The 26,015-nt window shown below is 40.7% G+C and overlaps 2 protein-coding genes across 4 annotated transcripts in view; both read left to right on the top strand.

The window, feature by feature from the left end:
- LOC149805490 (uncharacterized) overlaps positions 1-7,016 on the top strand; it is a 51,245-nt gene extending 44,229 nt beyond the window's left edge. The window contains exon 5 of the mRNA XM_089934256.1: positions 6,768-7,016. Within this exon, the coding sequence (XP_089790382.1) occupies positions 6,768-7,016 (249 nt within the window). The remainder of the gene's footprint in view (positions 1-6,767) is intronic.
- A 2,000-nt stretch (positions 7,017-9,016) lies between these two features.
- LOC149805489 (uncharacterized) overlaps positions 9,017-26,015 on the top strand; it is a 235,594-nt gene continuing 218,595 nt past the window's right edge. For all 3 annotated transcript variants that reach the window (XM_089950083.1, XM_089950082.1, XM_089950081.1), the window contains exons 1-2: positions 9,017-9,282; positions 9,988-10,128. In XM_089950083.1, coding sequence (XP_089806209.1) covers positions 9,130-9,282; positions 9,988-10,128 — 294 coding nt within the window. In that variant the 5' untranslated portion in view covers positions 9,017-9,129. The remainder of the gene's footprint in view (positions 9,283-9,987; positions 10,129-26,015) is intronic.

The following is a 26,015-nucleotide window of genomic DNA, read 5'->3' as shown; positions in this document are numbered from 1 at the left end:
TACGCACCAGTGATGTGACTGTGATCATGAACATTAGCGCTCTCAGTTTCATCGAAAGGACGATCACAGATCCAGCAATAAGTTGCCATATTAAACTCATTAATATCAACACAGGTTATAATCAACTTGGTGGGCAAATACACTTCTTCTCCGCCCTATTTTACCGATACATCGAGCGATTTATGAAACACGTCAACTGAAACCTTACCAAAATACAACACTGATGGCTCAGTTTGCCCATCACATCTAACGAAAACCCGCGTGTGACTTGTTCAGCAACTTGCATTGTATTTGTTTTCGTTAGCTGGTCCTGATCATTCACAGAAATATTGAAACATTCCAAGTCCGCATAGATGATATTCGGTACTTTCATTTTCGTTGCACGGTTACACCGCTGTAAACTTCAAAATGTTTCACCAGGTTCAGGAGTAATTGTACACTGTGGTTGTTCACTAATTATACGATCATAAAAGTCATGGTTGTCAAGCAGTTGTTGGGTGCTAGATAAGTCCAGGCTACGTCTGATTGGAAACATTGTACCCGTTTGCTTTCTGTGTTGGTAAAACAGCCGGGAAAGATTGTTAATCCATACTTAAAGAAATAACTGCTCTGAACCAATCAGATCGATCTGGGTCCGCTCAGTTTGTACTTGTGGGGATTTTGTAAGTACATAAAAGTCTCTATCCCAAGTGAAAACATTAACACGAGGTTAAATGTTTGATTTTTATGATGGGGCCTTACTAACCTGGACCGGAAATTCTATATTGCCAAACTTTAATCCACCCAAGTATTTCTGATATTTACACGACTGGTCTGTGTAGTCATTATCGGGATGTACTGTCAATAAAACAGCCCATTCAAAATATCTATTATCACCGTTTCATACATTTATCACTGCCCGTATCGACACATGCTCTGCTATTGGTATACAGCTCGATCCACGAAACGGGTGGTGAGGGGAAATAGGATCATAGTGTAGGTGCCTCAATACTGCTCTTGGTCAGCCATTTTAAACTGTATACAGCAATCCAACTAGTACAGATTCTTTGTTGGCGGGATCAGCAAGCAGACAGACAATTGATACTTTTATATTTAACTCTTTGTGATATTTCTTACAATCAATTGAAACGTATAAATGATTTTAGAACGATGTCAACGTTATCATGCCATTCAAAACTACATATTGCGTAACCTAGTCATATTTTGAATCCAACTTTTCCACGGACGCTTTTTCTGGTTTTCATAAATAATTGTATATGAACCTGGTTAAATTGATGACATCTTCAAGATGTGATGTAAACTGAACTGTAAAAACTGTGCATTGGTCCACATCAAAAAACTTAATTAAATCCTTTTTCATTCTACACAGCTCCTATTCTCCGCGTTGATGTTGATCATTTCCAATGTTCGTTGTTGAATAGTTTCTGAAAATCTTTTACGAGATTTGAAATAGGACAATAAATATTGGTATTCTTTTGCACGTTGTTTTCTAACACATCAAATCTAGAAGGCACTTTAACCCCATCCAGTAAGGAAACGTTATTTTTATAACGAGATTGTTGATGTTATGTTGAATTCACTAAATGTCTCTAACATCCCCACTTTTAAAGTCAAACTATGATGTAGCAGTATCCAAATGTTCGTTTTCCCTTTTCCATTTGTGTCCGAGCCATCCGTCCTCGGCTCTACCTCATTGCATAGTTAGCCCATTAGTTACATTTGCATGTTAATCACTTTTAATTTTGTCCACACACGTGAGCCAGTCATTGGGTGTAGAGTCTCGGACGGATGTCAGTGCCCCAAAGGGATTGCAAAAATGGACAAACGCCATTTTATGATACTTGAATTTGATACGGATCGATACTGTCCAGGCAACTTCCAATGACAGCTGCTGTTTCGATCGATAAACTATTTCCTTGCGTAAAGATTGTATTTTATTCAGATTTGTCCTTTTGTAAATCCGCGCTGTTTATTATTTGTGCTCGTTAGTTCTGTGATTTTACCTTTCCCCCCTAGCACTGTTTGAAACTCAGCCGCACTGATTATTTTATATTTGATTGCTTGACTAGAAATTAATGCTTGTATTATGACACTTCTGTGCATGTGCTAAAAATTCGGAATACAGTCGCAACAAAATGAATTTGCTATCACTAACCGAAACACCAGTTACTCTCGACATATAGCTTCGACAATAATACCGATTGGTACACATACGATGGTTGATGTCGTGATTCCAGTCATACAAAGGAAAAACGTCCTGCTGCAGCAAGATCGCAAATAGCATCTGCGACCAAACGCGCGTTTGTATTTAATGATCAGCGCGGTTCTCTTCATAATATCATTTCGCAGCTATTATTCCGCTTTGATTATTTTCTTCAGGTCGGTAAGACTAAGGATCCGTCAAAATTATATTATTAATACAATTGCGTATTTTAATTCCACGGTAGGCAGACTTTGTCTGGTCTCATCACCACACGCAGACGCAATACGCACACGCACTGCTAACCAATAATTTCATTTTACTGGCACAATTCATAAACTGTATCGAATGGATAAACTGCAATTGTCCCTGCCTAAACATAATGTATTATTTGTATTGTTGGGGATCATACTTAGTTTATCTGTGTCTGTTGCCGTGGCAAATGATTGCTTTATTAAGTGGCCATCATACCTAGGCATGTTACGAAGCACACCAGGGATCTTTGTTTTATTGGGATAAATTCTCTACTGCAAATTGCATCCTCTGTGTGCAGCACCTCATTAGACATCAGTAATATGGCAATGATCACGATCTTTGGAACCAGGGCATTTAATTTCATTGCTGGACAGACTTTGCTCTTATCTATGAAAGGATGTTTGCCCTTCAATGATAGTTTTTTCATAAATCTAGCAATTAGTGGCTGCGGAGAAATCCATTCATCCATTCCATCCATTCAGAGACAGTGTTTGCGGATAAAGGTCTTTGTCATAACCGAACACATTAATCGCGATACATGGGTCAAGTGTTTAATATTTGTTCAGTGTGGATTTGGAAACCTTCACAGGAAATTCAATATTACCAAATTTGAGTTTACCCAGGTTTTCTTGGTATTTTCTTGCTTGTCACTAGCCGGATGTAGCGCCGACAAAATTTCTCATCGAAAACATCTGTTGCCGCAATTTTCACCTTTATCCCAATATGGTGTTGCTATGTAACTTGATCCATGAAACGGTTGATAACGTGAGAGATGCACCTCGACTTGAGTACATCGTTCGAGGTTCCATCACGATCCTGCATTTGTGTATTTCTCAAATGTATCGAAAATCTTTTCGATGCCTCTCCCAATTTCATCACTGATGGCGTTGATATATTTGTGGTTGAGGATTACGCAAGAACCACTGTGAATCCGTAGTTTAGTAGTTTTAAATCCATCCTTGTTATGACTAAGTGGCGCAACCAAATGTACGATCAGGACAATGTTTGTTTTAACCCCAACGTGACTAATGTTTTGTAACAATGCTACAATTCCATGAATTATTTTTGTGAATATTTGTCGAGCGTATTTACCTGGTTGGGAGGGGGTGAATATTTGCCACGTGATGTTACAATTCACACTTCTTTCGAAATGTAAATTCTGGTTCTTATGAGTGTTGAGTTTTTATAAGAATATTTGTTTTATCAGTACTTGTTGATGTTGTTTTTGTTGCTGCAGTGGCAACCGGTGGTGGATTCAATACAATTATAGTTCTCAATAAATCAAGTATGTAAGACTTTCTCATAAGACTTGGTATGTGTATTCCATGTTGTCAAGCGAGCTCTTTTAGCTGTTGCACAGTATGCATGCTTATACTAAGGGGAGGGTGAAGCGTCTATTTATTTGGGAAAGTTTGTCGACGGCTTTTTATTGTGTATTTTGTCAGGATCAGAAACTGCAATCACCTTAATCCTGGTTATTATTTCATTTATTTCTGTTTTATTGTGTGGGTTTTTTGTGTTGTATCTGTCTGTGATTGTGCTGCCACATGTGCCTGTGGTTTCTATTGATTTATGTGCGTCTTATAGTACTCACGAATAGGTCCACAAGGCTGGCAAAGTTGACTTGACCACGATGCCACATTTAAGACATGGGTTTGCCCCTGAACCATCACTTAACACAAGCGTATGTGTATTATAGAACTCATACTGGAATGTTCTGTCACAGAGGTCGTATTTTCCAAGACATACAGTTTTGCATTTGTTGCGTTCCAGTGCCATGGAGCCTCATATACATAAAAATAAAATTTGTAAAGCTACGTTAAAAATTCAAATCACACTTACACACATACATAAACGATAGCGTTGTATCTAACAGCATCAGGTAGTACACGGATTTCAATGCTAGGCGGATAGCGAGCCTCTTAGAGTCCACTAGGCGACATTATGGTAACTCGAAATTTTAAATCGGGCTTTCTCAGATATAATAGCTCACTATTATTTGCATCAAATTTACGTTCAAACGCAGATAAGATAAATTCCAGTGCCTCGTGAGCCCAAAATATTTCAAATGACCCAACACGACAGAGTACTGCACCAACTCGAGTACAACCAAACTCTGAGTTGAAATCCAATAACATCACATTTCTTGGAGCGGTCATAATTTTGTCTCAATCATTTTTGCAATGGTCTTGATTTGCCTAATTGCGTCTGAAAATTGTTGTCGATGCTTGTGCTGCTGTTCCTCTGAGTTCTCATAATACCTTTTGTTAACCCACTGAATACTGTTAATTTCAGACGCCATTTTTAAACTTGTTGCTCCAAAGCACTTGTTTAATTAGCCTGCTCTTGAACATCTGCATTATTAATATCATCAAAAACGCCACCCGCTTTGGACGCAGTGGGCGAGTTGTTTTTTGACGGTTGTCCTTTTTCCTGCACAATATTCTGCGGATTCTTTTCAAGTTCATTTGCCTCAAATATCTGCCCAATTTTATTTCATTTGATTTCTATGGTTATTCTCGTGTTAAGCAGCTTAGCAGAGTATTCCAATTTGTTGCTGAGAATGCATATATATTTTTTATTCTTTTATAAACCTGCATGATGCATTAATGCGATACAGCGATCATAGTTGATGTTTTGTGTAAACCCTTTGGGGCACTGACATCCATCCGAGACTCTACCCCCACAACTGGCTTACGTGTGTGGACAAAATTAAAAGTGATAAACATGGAACGGTCACTTATGGACTAACTTTGTCATGGAGATAGAGGTGAGGACGGGCAGCAGGTCCACAAAGGGGACAAAAAAGTCAACACGAATAATTTCATACTACTTCCGTTGTTTTATCATTTATCCGAATGCAAGAAATTGAACTTATGCGTATAGATCTGACCAAATTGCATCAATGTGGCTCAATAATAGTTTGTATAGCCTCAATATCGTTTAGAGATCAATAATTATGACGCAACCAAGAATTATTGTTCCTGATTATTCTGTTTAAGGTAAAATCATGAGTTTCAGAAGATCGGTTTTCTCTGCGGTCATTCAATTTGTCGGAAATAATTTAAATTTCACCAGTGTGCAACAACTCCCAAAAGCCCCCAACTTATATTAAACATACGTACATCAAAATGTATATGTTTCCCTAGATGATGCTAAGAAGCTTATTGATTAATTTAAGATCTAAACTGCAAAGGCCAAGCTTGATGTGCCCTGACAAAGGAAACACTTTCTATACATAATAATCTGACTCCCGTTTTCTTTAAGCAAATTTTATATGTAGAGTGTCCTTGTTGTCACAAGAATGCTTGATTAAATCAGGATCACGATCAATGTCACCATTTGTTGTAATTTGTTGTAATTTTGCTAGCATGATGTTAAAAATATTTCTGAGTAGTGTTTACCTATCCCATGAACCAAGAGAAAAGGATTTTTTATCCTTTAGTTTGCAAATTTGCATGCTATTTCGGGGTGAGGATAGAGCAAGACACCCTATATACCCAACACTGAACTATGTTGTGTCTCAAAACCCCCATATCTGATGAATATAGTGTCCAAATCAGGATTCGCCATATCCTTTTTAGTTAACAGATCCATCAATGGGATGAGAATCATCATTCGAATTGTAATTAAAAGTACTATCACTGACAGACGGTAGTGTGGAAACATCATTGGACCTTTAATCACGAAATTGATTACTGTGTAACTGAATAGGTCGTCCAGAGCTAGTAATTGTATGCTACTCAGAACTACTGACGTTAAATCAAAACATACTATACCTTCTATCTTGTTTTTGGTGCTTCCTGATGAGCGTCGTTCGAATTCGGGAAACAATTAATTTTATTACAAACGTTCTCTAACAGAAGACGCAACTCGCACTGGACTGATCACGGTCTCTACACCAAAACATTGTCACATTTCGTCAGCAACAGTTCTATAAATAGGAGTAGTGACCTATTGATTCATATAACTTTCATTCAATAATTACCGACACTCTCAATTGCTACATTGAAGGAATTATTTGCGATTCGGATCCAGACCATGAACATTTATTAATACACGTATTTACGGATCAGTGTTACATTTTATTATCTTAATCTTTCCTTGTTTCAAAATTAATTCAAATAAACGACAGTTTTCTGTACTAAATGCTTAACACGTGCAAAAGAAGAATTTCTAATAACGATATTCTTGTTTTACATCATTTCTTACTGTGACATAAGGATATTGGAAGGTTATTTTATCCTGACTGATCAAAGAATCAGACAGAGACACATACACACATATAATTATAAATTTTGTTTAACTGCAGATGAAAAACATGGTTAGTACAACAGTGCAAAACTACAATGATATAAAAGAGAAACTGGTGGAATATTACTCTGACCTAACAGATATTGTCCAGATTGAATGCTTTAAGAAGGAAATGAGTAAAGTTACAAAACTGCGGTTCCCACAATATGAAGAAATGCTGTGTTCCAGGAAGACGATGCTACAGGACATGCCATCTGAATTTAGCATTGTCATCGTTGGTATGTCTTCTTGTCCACTACATATATGATGCAATGACCAAAAAGGTCTTGACATGATAGGATTATTATTTTTTTATGACGTATTTATCATTTTCTTTTTCTACTATAGCCGCAATACGTCTTTTTCCAAAAATTTGAAAAGGACATAGGTATCACATACCATCATCGTCTGAGTCTGTATCATATATTTTTAAAAGAGAAAGTGAAACTACTCATGACGTCAAAATATAGATAATGATATTCACAGTCAAGATTAAACATTAGTATGATATTAAATTAGGTGCATTTTAAAAACAATAATCTAAGCTTAAAAAATTCATACTGTTTAGCAAATCGTAACTTTTATTTTCCAGCAACGTTGAAAGATATACTGAAGCACCCCACAATTACTAGGAGCTCACATAAATTTGTCGTCAGTTCCACAGCTGAGAACAGTTTCAACATAGCTGAATCCTATTTGAAACACTTCGATGTGCAGAACTGGTGGAACTTTACTATCAAGCTCATGTGTTGGAAAGAATACATGGTCTTGAATCTGAAATTCGTGATAAAGAAAGATTGGAATTTAATAGTATTCAGTAAACCCAATGCAAACACACACATGAGAATATGTACTGACACTTGCTGTCTAAAAATGGAGCAGCATATCCGTATGTGTTGCATACGATTAACCCATATTACATATTAATTTTCTTACTCAGTAAAAAGTGGTTCCACTTTTTAGTTTAAGTAAATCGTTTCTTCGCAGAAAGCTCTTCCGTGTTTGCTTGATATGTCAAACTAAGGAATCACATTCAATGCAACACGTCTCGTGCGATGAGCTCATATCTCATGCCATCTCCAATCAACTTTCTATACTAATAATGCGTTTTTACGTACTCAGTACAGGGCCCAGAGTGGCCGAGTGGTTTAAAACGATCACCGTTCCAAATCACTGCCATCTCACCTCTGTCTGCGTGGATTCGAGTCTCGGGCTCGGCTAATGTGGGTACGTGAGAAAGCCTGCCACTAGCTCCTCGTAAGTCGGTGGTTCTTCCCAAAGTTTTCCCGGGTTTATCCACCACCAGTTATATTGGTTTCCATATATAGCCTCGGTTGTGATGAAAAAGGGCGTTAAACCCGATAATTACATAGCATAATAAAGTATTCAATACAGTATATCAGCGACTGTTAATGATTAAAGGATGACAAATATATATTTCACAATTACTTAGACCCTGCGCCCATTATATGTTTCAAAATATTGACAGAAATAATGTTGAAAATCTTACTCTAAATTAGGGGGTGGCATAGAAGGATTAATGTGGCGAAGAAGCTGTCCTGGAGCTTTAATTTCTTTGCCATTAAAGTGTATTGCATAAATAAAACAAAAAGTCTCAATTGGTGTCGTAATGTATGCCGAGTCTTACATATGTAATGTTGCCACAAACTGTAAAGTATTACCAAACAGGGGAGTGTCCGAATCAATTCTAACAAATAAAGTAACATATTCTGTGTTAAGTATGGTCTTGCATATATTTTCTATACTGAAATAAAATTTAAATTATCTTCACTTGGTGAGCGAAGAGAAGCACCCAAAAACAATCTATGAAATTCGCATTAACCAAACAAATTCACAGTGAGATATATTTCTGACTTAGTCGTACTAAAATATTAAAATAATATAAGTTGTATAATAAGATGAATTGATTCTTGTACCGGCTCCTCCGTTTGATCAATTTCCAACTTTCTAAGTATTAGAACTGTTCTGATAGCAAAAGATTGTATGTCGCATATTTACGATGCTGGATATGTGAACAATCAACTAATTAATTGATGTATATCATCAAAATATTTCTCTGGTAGTCAAAGAACAAGTTCCCCAAGCATTACTAGAATATTGTTCACGAGTAATTTCGTTGAAGATACATTAGGAATCATGTTTAAAAGAAAAAAATTATTAGATTAGAGTGATGTTCAAACCAAGCTGCTTCTCTTTACAAAGCAGTGTAATGTCATGAAAGTTTAATATTCTCTTATTAAAGGGAAACAAGTGCGGGCAAGAGTGCATTTCTAAATGTGCTTCTAGGAGAGAACATACTGCCAACGGCCCATAATCATACGACTGCAAGCATATGCCGGTTGCACAACAGTGGGAATAAAATGATAAAATATGAGGCCGAACACATAACCTTGAAGGATTCCATTGAACTAAGGGAAAGGTTAAACTCAATAAATCAGCAGTTATTGTCAGAAGATACAGACGAAAAAACCCTCAAAACAATCGATATATATTGGCCAATATCCTCACTTCACGTAAATTTTTCATTTTGATGTAAGTAACTACTGACATTTTAGGTAGCTGATGTGTATATTGGTATTCACCATCTTAAGAGATAATAACGTAGTACAATCGGCTGAAAGTAAAAACCTGAATGTAAATTCAGATGGAGTCCTTCCTGTACGTCACTTTAGAGGTTTTTGCCGACTGCACGATCATGCGGTAATCCGATGAACCCGAAAACAGGTAATTTTAATCATGGGATAAAAACAGCATTATGCTATTAATATGTTCAAAAGCAGCTGCAAATTGCACTACTAAATACAGCATATAGTGTTAATGGGGTGGCAATCATGAGCAATATTAGTAGGGAAATAACTACGTTTTTAGATTGGCTAATATATATTGACCGTATATTTACACTTATCAGCAGCGATTGAGAAGAGCCACCCAAACAAAATCGTAAAGTTAAGACAGCGTATCGACCGACATCAACAGTATACGTCAATGAATACAGAAACGTCATACAGAAATCCTTATTATGACACTTGGGAAGTCTTTAGAAAAATAGGCGGAATTGTAAATGCTTGTGACTCACTAAAAATCTTCTAAACGTTTAAAAAAATGGCAAATGCAAATGATTGTTCCATAAGGACCTTACTGAAGCCATGAGGTAATATTCTTATATGTTCCATTATGATTGTATGATAAATCTGGCAACTTTATTGCTGTTTCTTCAGGAAAATGTTGTTCTTGTCGACACACCTGGAATCGGCGAAACGGATGCTCTGACCAAGCAAGTTATTGAGTATGTTCTCAACTCTGCAGGGTATATCTTTATCGTTGACAGCAGCCACGCCGGCGGAGTTCGAGATGATGGGGTATGTGGAGAGAGAGAGAGAGATGAAATACGTATTGCATAAATAAGGCCAATCATTGAACATTATTTTATTTTATTAATTCATTCCTATAAGTGGCTGTTCCAACTGGTAAAATCCTTCTCAATCTGACTCATACTCCACACGGATGAATACAAGCCGTATCCAAGAAATATACGATAGTTAATGTGGTGCGTGTTGAACAAGAGATCTCACAAACTCAGATTGTTTGTGTATCCTGTTCAAACTCTAATGCATCAGTCTAAAGTAGTTACATTTCTCTTGTGACAAGTAGAGTATGGATAGATAATACATCTATGCCAGAATTTCACTATAAAATTTTAATCGCTAACCATATTTACCAAGCATTTGTTTTACAAAAAATTAAATATATATAAATATAATTTGGCATATTAAAGCTTCAAACAAAATTTGTAATAAATAATGATTAGTAAATAGGATAAATTTCAGTTTCTAAAAATATCCCATATTGTGGCAAAGTGATGATTATATATATATATATATATATATATATATATATATATATATATATATATATATATATATATTCTGTACAAAAGGATAAAACTGTCGACGTTTTCCATACCGTTTAACCGTTTGCACACGAGATGAACGCACGAAGCACCTGCGTTGACTAAACCGAAAGGTACGACTTTAAATTAATAAAGACCTTTGGTAGTCGCGAATGCCGTTAACTCGCGGGCATTATCAGCGATTGTGACCTGCCAACTTTGAAAATAAACTTTCTGTGTCTGGCATTGGTTCAGCGTCTAACACGGTGATTTTGTTCAGTTGCCGAAAGTCAATGCAAAAACGGTCCCGTCTTTCTTCTTGAGTAACACAACGGGGTATGAGTACGAGGAAATGGAAGGTTCGATCACTTCCTGATCCAACATTTTCTCCACTTCTTCGTTGATTGTCTTCCGCGCATTAAAGGGTATTGAATATCCTTTAATCCTGATCGGATCTGAGGTATTCAAGTTGATTTTGTATTGAATCAATCCAGTACGGCCTGGTTTATCCGTAAACACGTCTGGGTATTGGACAAAACCTTCAACATCTGCGTACGCTGACCCTCGGATAAATCCGGGCATACATTGATCTGGTCTATACCTTCTTTCCCTACGTCAATGGGGTATTCAAGGGATATTTCTGTGCTGGAGACGAATTCCGATTCGTTACACGACCTATCGTCTATCACCGCTATACATACTACGTTCAAGACCCCTTTATGAATTGTTTGAATAGGTCTTTCTTCGTATGGTTTCTGCAAATTGGACCTACTTTCCATGTCAATGAATCAAATTCCTTTGAGACCGTCTTCTGACAAACCTTGCACGAACGACAAAATCGTGCTACATCACTGTTAACCTTGGACCAATAACATTCCCGTAATACCTTAACCGTTGTTTTATTCATACTCAAATGGCCTGCCGTGCTCTACTCGTGTGCCACCGTGGGTACATACGACCTAATTTTCTAGGGAACAACTAGCTGCAAGAACGTCCTACCATCAGGCGTAGTATACCCTCTATACATGAAACCATTACGATGTAGAAATCTAGAGGACCCCCAGTTCTTATACTTCCTCACGGTACCCGCTAATGCTTTCTCCACAGTTGCACGTAAAGAAGCGTCATGTTCTTGTTCATTCAGAAATTCTTTGCGGGAGATATCGGTAATGGATTCCGGTACATTTAATTTACGTAGAGGTTTGTTATCCTCTTTTACCTGAGCTATGGTTTGCACTCCTTGGATAGTAGTGAATAGGGATACTATAGCGTCAATGGGACTTAGCATTAAAAACACCCCCTGGGAACATATAGCGTCAAGGGAAATTTAACATGGAGAAAAATCGTGGGAACATATAGCGTCAAGGGAAATTAACATGGAGAAAAACGTGGGACTGTTGAGCGTCAAGGGGAATTGAACATGGGAATAGGGACTGTATATCGTCAAAGGAATTTAAACAGGGTGGGACTATATAGCGTCAAGGGAAATTGAACATGGGATTTGTTTTTTTTAATTTTTTTTTTAAAAAAAGGGGTAGGCAATGGAAAGTCTTTCTCTTTTCGAGAAATGTGGGTGGCCCTGAAAAGGGCCTTTGGCTTTCTTCTATTTCCTCCATTTCCTCATCCAGCCCCTAATCTTTCCCCAAATTCCTTTGTTCTTCTTCTTTTCATTTTCCGGTATCCAGTCCGGGTGACCCATGGCTCGGAACTTCTGTTGGATTTTTATCCAGTTATTGTTCAGTCTCTCATATTCTTCTTTTTTCTTTCTATTCTCTTGTTCTTTTCTATCTTTTGCCCACCTGTCCTTAATTTTCTGCACTTCTTCCTCTATTATCTTTTTCATCTTTTCTTCCGCTTTCTTTAGTTGTTCACTGCCCCTTTTCACAAACTTCCACTCTGACCATTTCTCTAAATAACATCTCACTCCTTTTACCTTGTCCATAGACTCTTTTAGTGTCCCAACTCTTACATACTCTGGTTGAATCAATCCTCTCAATCTCTTAACTTCTTCCTCTATCATCTCCTCTATCATCTTCCTGGCTAATTTTAATTCATTGACATAGTCAAGACTTTTTTTTACCCTCCATTCTCTTTCTATCCTTTCAATAGTATATTCTCCATCCATCATCCAAAAGTAAACATTTCTTAAGTCATTAAACAACGCCGACACTTCCATCTTGTATCTGTTATTCCGTAGAATGGTGCGAACGACGAACGTTGTGGGTTCTTATACGAAAAGCGCGGACGTGAAGGAAAACATCCCCTAAGACATAAAATTGATATTACCTAGATCATCACTTAAAACGCGCGGACGTGAAGGAAAACATCCCCTACTTTCTCATTTCATATAATAAAACCCAAACTATACTCTCCACATACGCTAACAAACAATAAACAAACCCATAATCTACTATTCACACAAACTTACGAGAGCCGTTACAAACACAAACACACAAACACATACACTCGCACTATTAAAAAAAGAGTCAGTGTTTATATTCACACTACTCTACCTACACACATTGGCAAATTGATGGTTATTTCTTTTCTAGAGTATTGGGTAGCCCTGAAAAGGGCTGTTTAATTTGGAACTTCATGGACACCTGGTTAATGGTGGCACCTTCCAGGCCTGGCGCCACATACACATCTTGTTCTCCAGTTGCTTTTTACTTTTTTTGGGGAGAGAGCAGAGGCGGGATAAATAGCTTCAGAATCCCAATTTTCTGTTTCTGGGATTCTGAAATCTTTCTCTCCTTTTCCTCCTCTTCTTTGTTTCTTCTCTCCTCTTCCTCTTCTTTGTATCTTCTCTCCGCCTCTTCTTTGTATCTTCTGTCCTCCTCTTCTTTGTTTCTTCTCTCCTCCTCCTCTCTCATCCTTCCCTCTTCCACAATGGCTTCCGCGGCCAGTTCGTTCAACAGGCGCCTGGCATATTCCAGATGCACATGAAGTTCCAACAGTTTCGCTAGACTGGTGTTCATTCTGGTGTTGATCAATCAACAAGGGTAGCTGGACTGACGAGTAACTTTTAATTTATACTAAAAGCGCGGACGTGAAGGAAAACATCCCCTAAAAACATAAAATTGATCTTACCTAGATCATGACCAAAACAAAACGCGGACCTAAAAGAAACACTCACTCACTTTTTTATACTACCCATTCCTATTCTAAAAATTTTTTCATTAATCACTTCAATATACTATTCACATACGTAAATCAATCCAATCAAACCCCCAAATCTACTCTCCCCACACCTCAAATACCAAAAAAAGACATTATCTTAATCTACTATCCACACCAACATACGTGAGCACTTACAAACACACAATCCTATACACAAACACATACCCTCACACTATAAAAAAATGTAGTGTTTATATTCACACTATTCTACCTTCACATATTGGCAAATCGATTGTTATTTCTTTTCTAGAGTATTGGGGTAGCCCTGAAAATGGCTTTTTTTTTCTTTTTTTTTGTTTGCTATGGCAATATTTTAGTTTCTAAGAATGCGACGTCCTCTGAGGATAGACTTTCTGACGATAGGTCTGCTTCTTCGGAAAGAGAAGAAGAACTCTTTGGTGTCGATCCGACAATCGACAAAGCCTCTGTCAGGTTCAGCTGCTGCTGCTGCTGCTGCTGCTGTTGCTGTTGCTGCTGTCTCTGAAGTCTGTACTTTTCTGTCCATTCTTCTTTCTCCCTGTTCACTTCTTCTCTGAAGAGCTCTTCTATCAGGTCTTCAGTGATTTTTAACATTCTCACATTCTCTATCTCTTCAGCTTTCGGTATCAGACTGTGTCTGACCCTATGCAAATTCACGTAGGCTTCGTTTAGCTTAGCTAGTTTGGAGCACATCTTCGTAGGAGGATGAGTCGACAATGGATGGTTAGACTGGAAACTACCCCGGTTCTTAAAGTCAAAGCGCGGACGTGAAGGAAAACATCCCTCCACGGTTTTCGAGCCGGAACGTTCAATGAGTGACATGAGAGGGATAGTAAGAAGTCAAAGAGCATGAATCAACATTCTTATAGCCAAACAAAAGACAAAAGCATTTTTTTCAAAACACAACATTTTTTATTCAAAAATCACTTAACACTAACCATCAACTCTAACATTTTTAACAATAATCCAACATTATAACACCTAACATTTTTTTCTAATCACAAACATTTTTTTCAATTCACACTCTACTTTAAACAGGGCTGACAACGTTGTGAATGAAATTGTGATTTCCACTGTTGGAAGTCATGAGGCCATTGATGGACACTACGTTTCCTAGCTTGAGACAAAAGATAAGCGTAATGGTCACAAAACCATTGATCTACTTTCACATCATTTCTAGAAGAAGAACGAGGATCAAAATGAGTCACTAAATGTACTAAGGAATAGCCCAGGCTACGATGATGCAGAAAATACACACAGTACTGTCCACACACCAAGGAATCTGTGCATTATAATTTCACATTATTGAACCGGGTGGTCTGAGCATTTCTTCTCATAAAGTCAATGATATCGTCTTCCAAAGGAGGCAATCCGTACGAATCGAAATATTCCACACATCCTTGTTGAGGAAAGTAAACGGCTACCCAGTGGGTTCCTGGGAGATGACTGTCGTCCGTGTTGATCACATAAGCTAGATGGTCTTGAGGTTTGCGATGAGGGAGTTCATCTTTAGCACAGACGACAGGATTCCAAGAAGCCGTGTACGAACTGTGGTTCAAAAGGTAATAAAGTCCCAGGTATCCATTGTTTTGTGTGTTTTCTTCTTCACAGGTAATAATAAGTCATCAATTCGATCCTGACTTTTTGCTTGAAAATGTCTGACGAATAACCGTTTCTTCGTTTCGTCTCCTCACTTTGATTCAGGAGAGCTTCGATACGATCGATCTCTTGAGTGGTTAATGGTGGACAAGAATCTTCACGCAAGTCTTTATGCCACTGATGCAACACGACTTCGTCCGAGATGAGACTCCAAGCATCGTCCAGATACTCGTCCAATTTTTCTTCTTGACTCAGCATCAGGCATTTTTCGTGTTGAATTTGACTGGGATGATCGTTTTGACATCCATAGCAATCTTTCTTGATCAATTCCGTCATTTTTTCGACCAAGTGTTTGGCAAAACAGGAGACTAAATGGGCTTCTTGTTCTGGCCATCTTGACTTCATCATGATCACTTCTTCTTTTTCCATGGTCTCCTCACATTTCATGTCTAAAGTTTCTCCACTTGGTAAAGAGGGATAACAGTCTTCCATGACTTCTAATAGTCTAGAATGACTTCTCTCAAACTGTTGATTTCTATCGTATTATCAAATTCTGCATACAGGATGACGTTCACCGTTTCATCAGGGTCTCGTTTTGCAAACTGAATTTCCACACGAATCTGGCCTGATTTTATAGGGTGGAAATGTCCCTCGTCGCTGCCTTGGTCTGGAGTGAAATCGAAAGCCCACAAAGCGTAGCCTCCTTCATAATCCTCGTACGTAATGCCGTGACTGGTGTTGGTTCCTAACTGTCCGGTGGCTTCGTAGAGGGACAAGTACGATCTCAAGTAATTCTTCTTGTCAAAGTTAGGCTCGAAAGGTCTGGTACACAAGGTCTTGCCATCGCGACTGACTTCGATCTTGGACACGCCAAAGTGTCGAAAGTAGAAAGGATTTTCAGCGAAGACTCCGTTGAAGGCTGAATTCAAGACCATACCAAGGATTACCGTAAACGTTTGGGTAGCTGTCCTTGGAACAGACGATCTTCGATCATGGATCGCTGTCCCCTAGGAATGGTGAAGGTTTTCACTTCTACGAGTCGTATGGGATACTTGGCGGTCGTTCTGCTCAACGTCTGACTGATGTCGTTTCCCACTTTAGGTAACACTTCCACGCGTCGTACGTAGAGCCTGGCTTCCACGATGACAGTTTTGCAAGCAGTAGTACCTATCAAATGGAAAGCGGCACTGCTACGATTCAGTCTCAGGCGGACATCCACCCCGTTCTTAAATATTTCTCTTGCAACCACATGTCCAAATGCAAACGATCCATCAGTTCTAAACTATCTCCACTTTTGATTCTGTCTCTTCGTTCTACAAATCCCGCATTGTGTTCTTTGGTTGTATTAATTTCGAATTCTTCAAACTGGCTTCCATCGTCAGCTTCCCATACCACACAGGCACTGAGATGAGTGTTCTTAGCGTCTATTCCGTACGTCAGGAGATTTTCCAGGTACGCTCGATAAGGGGAGGTATCCATGCTGCTACTGACTAGTTTGTTATTCAAGTACAAGTCCACTCCACTGAACAAGGAATGCATGAAATTGTTGACGGGAGCTATTACCTCATCGCCATCTAGGGGCGAATTGTCCTCATCGACAACTTTGACTTTCAGGTACAAGTAACTGCTATTCAGATCGATGTAATCTTCGGGCTGTCCTTTGATTTCAAACTCGATGGGAGCTGAGGCTGTGAATGAGGAGACGGGGTGAAATTCCACCCATTGTGATTCTTGCATGGTCATCATCGTGGGGGGGGCATGGCAAACAGATCCAGTTCCGACTTGGAACAAGCGCAAGACTCTCGGTGCATCGTTTTTTTCTGTTTTTCTTTTTTTTTTTTTTTTGTTCTTTCTCAATAATCGAAAACGTCTAAGTCTCGAACGGTTCTTCTTTTCTTGGCCTTTCTCGCTTTAGACGTGTGAAGTCTGGTGAAAGGGTCTTTTCTTCGTCGTCTCTTTCTGCCTTGTCCTTGCTGAATGCCTGACTCGGTAGCGCGCAGGGCATTTATAGGTGTGTCTCGTCGGCCCAAAAGGTCTTTGCCCGTTCGCAGCAAGACATTTTTGCCTGCCCTCATGAAGACTTCTTTAGGGTTTTGTTTGTCGATGATGACATTTTGGAGAAATTCTTTGCCTTGCGTCAGTGCCGCATCTTTCAAGGCGTGCAATCCGCGTGTCACCATCGGTTTCAACACCGAGGCCACCGAACGAAAGGCCGATTTTAACAAATCTCCTAAACCGTGTCCTCGCTGTCGAGCAACCCCTCGGTACACTGGATACATGACTTACGAATCGTGAGAGAACCGTTTTCTAAAATGTAGTTTCACCGTGACTTTTCCTTTGGTGAATGGAATATTTTGTCCCAAATCTCCTTTTATAGTAATGTTGACCGTGTCCAAATACGACTTGCTGACAGGCAAATAGTGAGGATGTACAAATTCGCGGTGGACGTGATAAGTGTTTCCACCTTCCTCGTCAGCGTTCGTGGCAGAATCCACTTTGAAAGGAATGACACGCAGTAACGGCACGGAGGTGTGTCCCACCACGTTGTACTCCACCACATCAGAATACACGAACATCAAATTCAGTCCTTGATTCAGTCCTACCGGGGTACGAAATAACTTGCTAAAAGACTCGTTGTCGTAAACGATTGGTAATTCGCTTTTCTTCATCATGCTCATTCTCAGGTTCATGTCTCCGCCCAATATGTCAAACAATTCAGGACAAAATAAGAAAGACATGATTTTACCCCCCTCAGGAAATTTCATCAGGAAGCGACGAGCTGTTTTGTGGTATTCCAGGGTGACACTTTCTTTGACATGCTCCAAAGCTTTCAGAAACACGCCATTAAACCTGGTGGCTATGGTGCTGACCAAATGTTAACCACTAAAATAATAGCCTGGGGGAATGAACAAGTGATAGATAGTCGACTTTTGATTTTGTGTACAGGATTTCTTGTCATATTTGACATTGGTATCCAACCACTGTTGCACTTGCTCGTCATAAACTTCTACATCAAAAACATTTTGATTGGGAAGGACATTGAGGACCTGGGTCGGGTGAATGATTTCCACTAAAGCCACTTCCCAATGGGCTTCGTGATCTAAGGGGATGGCCTGAGGTAATTTGGCCGTGTAACAGCACAACGTGTTCTTGGGAAACACCTCCATGGAACTGTCACTGGGTAAGGTTAAGTAAAATTGGTTTTGGTGACTCATAATTCCAGAGTTCTGTGGCTGTCCGAGGGGTTACTGGACGTCAGAGGCGTATCTCCGCCCAAAATGGGGTTCTGGTTGTGGTTATTATTGTTGGAGTGGTGACTGGCACTGGCACTGGACACAAGGTTCCCGTGGTTCCGTTCGAGGTGAATTTCAGGGAGGGATTAGGAAGCAGGTAACCGATGCAACTGCTCAATAAAATGGTCCACAATTGTTTGTCTCCTTGTTGCAAACTCAAATTGCCAATGGCTGCCCCGATGACACAATACACCACGAAGATTTGGCAGAAAAAGACGATTTGCGTTTTAGGCACACGTTCTCCACACCACACCCACAAGGGTTGTTTTTGTAAATCTTGCACAGAAGAACTAGGTGAAGGAGTGGTCGACGTAGCTGCGTCTGTGTGAAAGGGCATGATGGTCACTTCTTTTTATAGTCGATGACTTGCGAAGCGTCGATCCAAGAATCAAAACTGGGTGGATATCCTTTCCAACGTACTTTCACTTCTTTGACACGTCGTTTGCCCACTTTACGGGTTCTGCGTTCGAGAATGCTTTCCATGTCGTACACGTCGTCTTCTTTTTTTGGTAACACGTTGTAACTCGGGCAAATAAAACGTTCCTTTGAGCACTTCTCCGTTCATGTCTTCCAATTTATAGACGGTAGGATGACGGCCATGCACTCGTCCAGTGACGCGAAACAATTCGGTCGTCCAGTTAGGTAAGTAACCTTTGTCGAAAGTGCGTCTGGTTTTGCCAATGCGCACCCAATCTCCTACGGCCAACTCTCCACTTTTCTTGGGGACAGCCCTCGTCGGGGACGTACCAAACAGACGCTCAAACACCAGCACTTCGTTGTCGGGAGTCACGTCTTGCGGGGCACGTCCGATGCTTCGATGGTAAGATTGGTTGTACGCTTGCACCAGGTGCGGTAAGATGTCGATGTACTTCAGAGTGTGGTGATGCGTAAAATATTTCCACATGCGTTCTTTCAAAGTGCGTTGAAAACGTTCCACGATGCTGGCTTTGGTTTCGGGATTCTCGGTGGTAAAAAAATGAATGTCACGTTTCTTTAATTCTTTTTGGAAAGCTTGGTTCAGAAATTCGGTGCCTTTGTCCGTTTGCCATCGAAGTGGGTGACGACCGCATTGTTTCAACACCCGTTGCAGGGCTCGCACTAACTCGCTGCTCGATTTGGAAGTCAAGGGCACGACCCAGGCAAATTTGGAAAAGACGTCGATGACACAAAACAAATATTTATAGCCACGATTGTAGCTGGCCAAATGAGAGACATCGGCTAAATCGGCTTGCCATTGATGATCGATGCCTTCCACTCGGGGGCGACTTCTGGCAAACTTGGGTCGAATGGGTTTGTGTAAAGTGTAGGTAGCTTGTTCTTGTAACCATCGTTGCACTTGAGGTAAACGGAGACTTTTCAGTCGCGTTTTGGCAGCACAATACAATTTTTGAACTCCTGCGTAACCTGCAGGATGCGAGGGATCGTAGTAAATGCTGGCTAAGACTTTTTCCATTTTTTGTGTTAGTTGGTGTGTTAATAAGACACCCACTCTTGGAGGATGCTACTCTTTTTCTCTTGGGGTATTTTCTTGGATTCCAATGCTTTGCGTGTGCGACCGGCAATAGGTGTTGAAGAGGAGGATGTCTGAGCGGGGGATATCGGTTCTTGTTTCACTTCTGTCTTCACTTCTGTCTTCACTTTCTTTTTCTCTTGTGATGAAGAAGGGGTGGCCATCATCTTTTTAATCCATCCAATTCTGGAGGTAGGTGGTGTTGTTAACTTGCGTACTTTTTCTGGTGGAGTTTGAAACCCTTCTTCTTCTTCTTCTCCTTTTTCTGTCTTCGTCACTGGTACTGGTATTGGTCCTGGTACTGGTACTGGTGATGGTGCATCAAGGTTTTAAAATCTTTCAGAGTGGGTAGAGCTGTTTCATCTAAAGCTTTCTGGTGAAAGAGTTGCAGTCGTTGCAAGAGTTGACCGTACTTTTGCGATTTTTCTGTTTCGGACAAATCTTGGCGATTCATCAAGGACTGCAATTCGTGTTGTAACTGGGACATCTCGCTCAAATGGGGATTGGGAGGTAAATGCGGGGTGCGTTGTTCTTGCCACCGATAGTATTCCATCCATCGTTTGTAAGGCACTAAAGCTAGTTTTGGTCCTTCCATTGGGTTGTCAGGGGTCGATTCTTGATCTTGGGACTTCCGAGAGCCTTTTTATCTTGCTCCCACCAGTCCTCCCAACATGGTTCCCAAGACTCCTTTCAGCAAGGGACCTAACAAGAGGGGTAAAATGCTTCCACGTTGGACCAACATCTTCTTTTTTTGACGAATCGGAATTTTCTTTTGAACCATTTGGCGAAGAACGTGACGATGTTTGCTTAAGCATTGTTTCTGGTGTTTGGACAAAGGGATCGTGCCTTTCAAGACGTTCAAACAGCATTCTCACACGGTATAGATGACCTCTTTGGAGGCCGATTGAATGAGTTTTTTTCGTGGAGGTGGAGAAGCTTTGGACAGGACAGATAACATGTCCCTATGTTTGACTAAACGTGGTGGTAGTCCTTTCCTTTTCTTTCCTTGGGGTTTTCTGGAGAGTGACATCTTTGAGTCTTCAGGAGCACCAAAAAACACTGATACCCCGACTTGGTCACAGGCCTTTTTAATACTGGAACGCGTCGCCACTGATTGTCTTTACGTCGTATTAGTTTAAGGACAGGCATGACACGTCGTGTAGGGGTACGCAACGGACTAAATCGAGCCAGTTCTTGCTTGGACAAATCCAGTAAACTTTGTAACATGCCCGATCTTTCTTGAACTTTGATTTTGGGAGAAGGTACTCTGTGAGCAGCAGCCACTGCCACTAAATTGGAGGATCCTGCCACTGGAGAAGTTCTTTTTGGGGTCATCAACGGAGATGTTCTTGGTGTGATCAACGTCTCCAAGTACTCTTCAGTTCCTGGTGTCATCAACGGAGAAGTGGATGAACGTGAGGCTGCCGGAGACGCAGTCACCGCCGTGGCAGGTCGTGGTTTGCGAGTGTAAAGTTGCGTCCTGGCCGAACTGCCTCTCTTGCGACTAGTTTTCTTCTGTGCGCTTTTCTTTTTTGGGGGACTTTTCTCTGTTTCTTTTTCTGGGGGCTTCTTTTCTTTTTCCGGGGTGGTGGTGTCTGGTAAGAGGAGGGTCCCGCCACTGGAGAAGTTCTTCTTGGGGACCTGGTCTTTTTCTTCTTCTTGGAGCTTCGTTTGACTTTTTTCTTGGGGAGAAGTTTGGGGGCATTAGGATCCCATCTTAAGAGAGAGCGAATCATGACCCCTCCTAGAATACCGCTCCCTCCAGGTTTCAAAATGATTTGTTTTTTGGTTTGAGTGTCGATGCGGGGATCGGCCAGTTGACCAAAGCGACTTTGTTTCGATCGAAAAAGCGTTTGGTTTGATGAGGAATCTGAATGATTCCTTGGAGTATTTGACGTGCCGTCACAGTGAACCATCGTAAGACTTCTTTGAGACTGGCTTCTAAGACACGAGCTCGTATTTGTGGATTTTTTTCTCCACTGATGCCATACAAGGCACGAATCAATTTGACGGGAAGATGCGACTGAAGGGACGTCATGTTCAAAATGTGTGAGACAGACGAAAAGGGTCTGCGGTTTTATAGATTTTTTTATGTGGAGTGAAATTAAGTCGAGGACGGAGACGTGTACAGGACAGGCCCTCCGTCTTGGCACCAGTGGTGAAACAAGTGGGTACGAAATCGCAAATCCTCAGGAGTCGTAGGTTTCAAATCGACGAGTAAATAGGCGTGTGGCGTTTGAGTGGCATCGTCGTACGCCTGAGTCAGCCAAGGTGTTCCTAACTGTTTGGCTAAGACTTGCACTTGCGATTTATCTCGAGGGCTTTTAAACAAGACTACGTAGTGCGCATTGAGACTGATGGTGCGATGGGCTTTACTTTGTTGAAACAAATTTTGGGTGATGTAAACGACACTGGCATTACGGTGATGCCCTTTGCGCGTGAACCACAGTTTAATTTCTTCTTCGTCTTCTCCTAACATGTCGTCGAAAATGACCAAATGGGTTTGACGGGAGTCAGAGACGATGCCGTCGTCTTCTTTAGGAATGCCTTCCACAAACACGATGGAATCGCCTTGACTTTCTCTCAAGAGGCTGTACGCCGATTGCCACTCTTTGTAACACCACACGATCCGCTGAGGTGACCGATTGATCAAATGATGTTTATGTTCGATCAAACGTTTGACGAATTCGGTTTTGCCTGAACCGCTAGGTCCGGCAATGAGCATGTTAAAGGGATGGCGAAGATACAAAGCCTCCCAACTGGCACGATCTAAGTGTTCGTCGATGACTTTGACAGTGGAGGAAGAGGGAGCAGAGACAGCAGAGGTAGCCATATTGTTAGGAATGTCACTTGTGACACGAAAACAAACAAGACGAGAGTTTATATACTTTTTTTCAGAACACGTTTATTGAATGTTTTAAACATGAATACGAAAGACAAAAATACATAAAAGCCAAAGGCTTAAGTACAACGATAAAAGGCACATGATAACCATCAACGTGGAATAAAAACAAGTGTCTGTACAACATGTTTTGGTTAAAGTTCTGACCAGTTCTATAGGGGGTAAGGTCACACAAGTGTCCTCCCGAAAGGGTCTTTCAGGACTGTCCACGACAGTCCTGTCCTGAGTGACGGGTTCTTCTGGTACCGTCACTAACACAGGTTGAAAAGTAACTTTTTTCCTTGAACAACTCTCGTGCATACTGGGCCACTTCTTGGGTCCAAGCCTCAAAATCCCATTCTTTCCAGGCACGGACATCTGTCCAATGGGGATGTAAGTCACAAGCTACACACACATCGTCATACACGTCTTGGATAGCTAAAAGTTGACGAATCTTTTTTCCCGTAGAGGTCGAGAAGTATCCAGATGAAACCGCAAGGCTTTGAGCAAAAGGAGTCTTTCGTGACCATTTAAGGCCATTGAGGTGGTAAGTACTGTTCGTAAAGAGTCCACAAGGAATCGGCTGGTAAACGAAATCCCAGAAAACAAGTCACTAAGACACACACCACTTGTCGACCCAAATTGAATGGATACAGTTCTTGTAATAATTGATGGTAATGATCCACGGTTTGAATATGGTCATTGAGTTCCTTCCACGGAATCTGTTCAATTACATACGACATAAGCCGTGGCATGGATTCCTGTTTTTATACTCTCTTTTTTTCGGAAGCAATACACGTACATTCTACCCAGACATCTTCGTTCTCCAGTAGGAAATCTAGAATACTGTAACCTACAGTTCAAACTTCGATTAGAAGTTTTCTCTTCCACTAAGCAGATTCCACGTAACATATGTTGGTAATCCTTTAACTCGTCTTCCTCAATGCGTTGCTCTAGGTGAATCTCGAAGTAACCAAAATGATGAAAATTTCGTTCATTCACTAACTCACTAACAAGGTCTGACCACTGAAACAATTTCTGACGAATCAGTTCTCTTATACCATTCAGGTACCAGTGGTTAAAGATCTGGTGACGTAACGGATGCAATTGTTCCAAACGTTTCACTTGTATTTTGACCAGCTCTCGGTAAATCCTTTCTCTCAATTCCACAGGCAAAGCACGAATGTTCGCTTGTAAAGTATCCATGAATAGGTCAGTCCGTACAATTCACAATCTTCTCCTAGAGCAAAAGTAATCCACATAGTAAGTAATTTCTGACCACTGTCATTCAGGGTAACGTCCAAGAATGTCACTGAACTCTTTTGATGTAAACGGTCTAGAGTAATACAATAGGACGAATGCACACTTGACCCAAAGGAATCTAACACACTGATTGACTTTTTTCACTTTCCTCTTGTGAATTTCTCGGCACAAAAGTTCTACAGTCACCCATTCAGATTTCACTCCGGCAAGTCCCTGCCAAACTTCCTTGTAAATCTTCTCTTCCAGTTCTTTAGGTAATGATTCAATATCGTTTTTGAAATGAAGTTTAAATACTGGTCTCGGTGATGTCCAACATTTGACTCCTAGCCAAACTGGTTTCTTCTTCGTCAACGACATGGTAAGTTACTTTAATGTCTCGGTCCCACTAAGGGTAAGTAATGACAATTCGGTGACCATCGAGCATGTTCTACGTAGGCCGAATCTTGTGGTTCCCACTAATGAAGTGACACACCGCAACTGAAGCACTTGACTTTATCTCCTTCGCCCAAGTAGAAAAATCCGGCTCTGGCTAATTCTTCGGGGGTCGGTCCTCCCAGATACTTAGGCCATTTTCCTTTGAACGATTGAAAACGATTTTCAAAGTCGCAGTATTCCGACAAACGCACAGGAAACGAATATTCGTCTTTCACAGGTTCGTTTCGATGAGGGTTGGGTGACATGGACAGGAGTTTGCTCAGGGCTGGATGACATCCGTAGGGGGGGTAAAACGTGAAGGTGAACATTCCCCTTTAAAACGAAATCCAGTAAAATGTCCAAGAGGACGAGTGGCATCGCTTTCGCATCCCTCAGGTTTGACATGCACAGCATCACTTTCCATGATAGGGGTAGTGACACTAAAGTTCCCATGATGCTTTACGGCATCCCTAAGGTCACAACGTAAAGCATCGTACCCATCGCAAGGCTCACAATTGCATTACACTTCAGAAGTCCCACACTTGAAGTGTACCTGTCTAAACTTGTTTTGTGTTTCTCTGAAAGTATTCATCTTGTTCGCTCGGTCTTGGTAGTCCCAATGAACTATCGATCTTGCCTAGGGTTCCTTTTTATATACACACCAATGCCGACGTGTCCATACGGCAAGGTGAAATGATTGGGAAGTCGCACTCGCTTCTGGTACACGATTTGATAGACTTTTTCCAAGGGTCGACTGACGATGTGGTGAGTGGTTAAACGTACAATCTTGTTGGGTTGATAGGTGGTCACTTTAAAGTTTCCATCCTCTCCCGATTGCAAGGCTCCTTTCAATACCCCAAAGTTGACCACTCGACTGGCACGATAATTCAGAGTCAATCCCTTCACTTTGCACGTCGTGTGCACTTCTCCTTGTGGGTCCCGGTATTCGTAGCCGTAATTTTTGGGACCGCCACTGACGAAACTTAGAATCTTGTCGTCGGGATGCTCGTCTGTCCAGGCTCCTAAACGGTCTCCTTCGATGTCAGGGTGCTGTTGACGCGGGTGATGAACGTAGATGAAACTGTCCGTGTCAAAGTACAGGACGCGTTCCCCTAACAGTTCTAAAGCTTCGTACAATTTTAAGCGAGCATGAGCTGTCACGTAAGCCGCAATGATGACATTTCCAAAAGGGTCGTCTTGTACAAAGTCCAGATCTTCTTCGTAATTGACCAAGATCA

The sequence above is a fragment of the Sinohyriopsis cumingii genome, chromosome 2 (genome assembly GCF_028554795.1).
Source record: "Sinohyriopsis cumingii isolate HCF-2022 chromosome 2, ASM2855479v2, whole genome shotgun sequence".
In the NCBI taxonomy this organism is placed as follows: Eukaryota; Metazoa; Mollusca; class Bivalvia; order Unionida; family Unionidae; genus Sinohyriopsis; species Sinohyriopsis cumingii.
Note: the sequence above shows the minus strand (reverse complement) of the source record. Positions and strands in the feature narration are given on the sequence as shown.